The 3096-nt window shown below is 44.9% G+C and overlaps 1 protein-coding gene across 1 annotated transcript; it reads right to left on the bottom strand.

The window, feature by feature from the left end:
- Positions 1-1026: 1026 nt before the first annotated feature.
- LOC104399968 (protein ripply2-like) lies at positions 1027-2952 on the bottom strand (the record flags this gene model as incomplete). Its single annotated transcript, XM_010023668.1, has 2 exons — positions 1027-1186; positions 2888-2952. Coding segments are annotated over 2 exons (225 nt in total), but the record flags the coding sequence as incomplete, so codon positions are not given.
- Between the last annotated feature and the right edge of the window lie 144 nt (positions 2953-3096).

Below are 3096 nucleotides of genomic sequence, written 5' to 3'. Positions count from 1 at the left end.
CTGTGCCCGGTCGAAACCGCCTGGGAGGGAGCGTTCCCCGCTGCCCACCTCGGGCTCGCGGGACACCGCCGCAGGAGCGGGGCGGTGGGTTCCGTCAGGGCAGCGCGGGCGGGTGTGAGGAGAGCGAGCTGCGTACTGCGTCCGCCTTCTTGTGGGCCCTGGGGAGTTCGTCTGCCTTCACACTCAGCTTGGGGCAAGCTCCGCAGGGATTGGCACGCCGAGCCAGCCCTGCCTGCAGCAACACACACACACACACGGGCACTCGGGCAAGGGCAGCCTCAAATACGTGCACTGGGAGTGGAAGCGAAGCGTTACCTTTTTTCTTACTCTGTTCCATTAGGGGCTTTGGCCTGCCTACTGACTGCTACCCAACTGCTTCAATTATCGAAACTCAAATCAGAACAATATTAGATGTTCTTCTCATTTCTTGATCTCCACTTTACAAACTAAAGCAGAGATTAAGTACAGTTTCATACAGTATTTATCTATAACAATAAAGCTCATGTACATGAGAACATGAGTGACTTAAGGCAACCCCTTTCTTGAAAAGTAAAAACTAATGTAGCGGTTGCATCTTTCTCTCCATCTGGGAAAGAGCTATTTCTCTTTTCCATGTTTGAAACTTCATTGTAACAGCAGGCACATTAGAATACTTAATCCAGTAATTCACTGACATGCTTCCACATGGAGCCTACTAAATTGCAGTGAAAATGCTTTCCTTGTGTCTTCAAACTTTGAGGAAGTCACATAACCTTTCAGCCCTTTAAAGCACAGCATCCATTCTTTGCTTCTAAAATTGATGTCTACAAAATATAGGACCTCAGAAAAAAAATATTAATCAATACCTTCCCCGTCTAAAACAGGACAGGAATAGAATAAAGGAAAAAGGCTCAAATAAGATTACAAGACATTTCAGTTTTATTAATAATAACTTACATACAAATAAATTATCTTTAAAAATACTATAATACATTTTTATATTAGGTTTAAATTAAGTCTTAGAAGTTGCATTGGCCTTTCCTGCAATCAGCAATCTGATGCTGTTCTTGAATCTTGTTCCAGTTCATCATCTTCACTATCCGAGTCTTCATAAAAGGAAATTGTAGCTTGAACTGGAAAGTTTTTCAGAAGTGCTTCAGCTTCCTGATATAAGTAATCATAGCACCTTGATTTTGGCCAAAATAATCTGAAACGAGTATATAATATGTTTGCTTATCGTTATTATATATTCTACTTAGAGGCTGACAGACAACAAGCAGTGAAACTATGTTAAGACAAGCATCCTATAGAGTTTTTCCTTCACGGGCTAAACTGCTTTCTACATTCAAATAGAAAAAAAGTATTCCCCAGATCCTGCATTTTTGTCTGAAGAGATAAAGATGCACTTAAAGTGCTGTTTTTGCAGCAAAACTACTGCAAAGCCCAAGATCCACTGCACCTGAAACTTCCTACTCCAGTGCCTCATTAACAGTATTACCTGGGATCTGATCCAAGCAGTACTGCTCTCACTGCAGTGCTTCCTAGGGAATATAATGGATTAATATAATCCAGTCAAAACTGGATCCCCAATATATTTGGATTAAATTAGTAGCTTTGCTACTGAAGGTCCCCAACCCAGCTGTTCACAATGGTGCAAGACAAATCTCAAAGTGAAAGGAATTATAAAGGTCTACGGGGATCAAACCTTGGTATTTCACCCCTGTCTTTCCAAGAGGAGTCATTCTGTGATCTAGCAGACTCCTTACGGAAGATGCCCCCAGGTCTTGATTTTTTTAATATAGTCTGTGTTGTACCCAGAAATTAATATAAAATTGCTGATAATACCATGATCAGCAAGGGCTATCAGCTAGTGCTCTAATTTATTGCAATTAATATACTCCACAGTTCCAGTTCCTTTTCAACTAGCATCCTCTTTTGCTTACAGTTTGGAAATAGCTGGAAGAAACAGACAAGTCTCAAGAGCTAGGAGACCAGCACATGGCTACATAACAAAATGCTGATTGCAGATTGTTTATAATAGAAATACATAAAGAAACAGCAACTTCTGGCAATTACAAAAAGTGCTTTCTAGGCTACTGTTTAACAGAACACTGCTTCCTTTGCAGCACAAAGTAACTGACAGTTGCTTTATAGCACGTCTCCATTCCCTGTGTTCCCTGCAGCATTCACTCATCCCCAAGCCCTAGAGCAGTCACAGTGTAGTCAAGGTCTGTGCATCAGTATTTGAAGGATCAGCGTAGATTTGAGAGAAAGGTGCATCTTGTCTGGAAGAACTCTCTGTGCAATTACTTTCAGCACTCTGCAACACCTACTGGTACTTCTGAATACAGGATCTCCTGCAGATTCAACTGTAGCTTTATTTCCTCTTCAGAACTGACAGTCCAGATAGTACCATTACCTGCCTCATTAAAGCAGTAACTACATTAGTATTTTCCTCATCAGTGCTGGCTTTGTCAGTCCATACTCTCTCATCCCATGCCTGCACCTGCTTCCTTGCATCGAGAGGTTTGCACAGCAAACTACCCCACCTCTTGTTTTTAGTTCTGGGCACAGGAATGAGTAGCAAGGTGCTTCAGCCAAGTCTGCCATCACACATCAAAACAGAGCCTAAAACCAAACATAACTGTGCAACATGTCTAAGTCACACCACAGCAGCATGCTGACATCTCATCTTAAAGATCTGGTAAACCCACAAGCGCCGACTGATTCGCCTAAAGGCCTATCAGTTCACAGGCATTTAGATGGCTAAATCACTCCGAAGACACTTCGATCTCTACATAAATACATGGGTGGGAACAAAGGGGTGGGGAAGTCGCTCGGTCATCCTGGCACCATACCCCCGAGCAAGGACCTCTTCCCTCCTTCCCGGCCCGGGACAGACACTTACCTGACGGGGTGCGTGTACTGCGCCAGCTTTCGGGAGGCTTCCGCCAGCCCGCAGGGGCGGTGTGGCTGCGGAGGGGAGAGCAGAGATCAGCCCGCCGGCACAGCACGGCACTAGCCCTCGGGGGACCGCGCCGGGCCTCCATAGACGCTTCTACCGGACCCACACCGCCCGCCCCACTCACCGCGGCAGAACCGGCGCCGGTACCGCTC

The sequence above is a fragment of the Nestor notabilis genome, unplaced genomic scaffold (genome assembly GCF_000696875.1).
Source record: "Nestor notabilis isolate BGI_N333 unplaced genomic scaffold, ASM69687v1 scaffold19281, whole genome shotgun sequence".
Taxonomy (NCBI): Eukaryota; Metazoa; Chordata; class Aves; order Psittaciformes; family Psittacidae; genus Nestor; species Nestor notabilis.
This window is presented reverse-complemented; position numbering and strand designations above follow the sequence as displayed.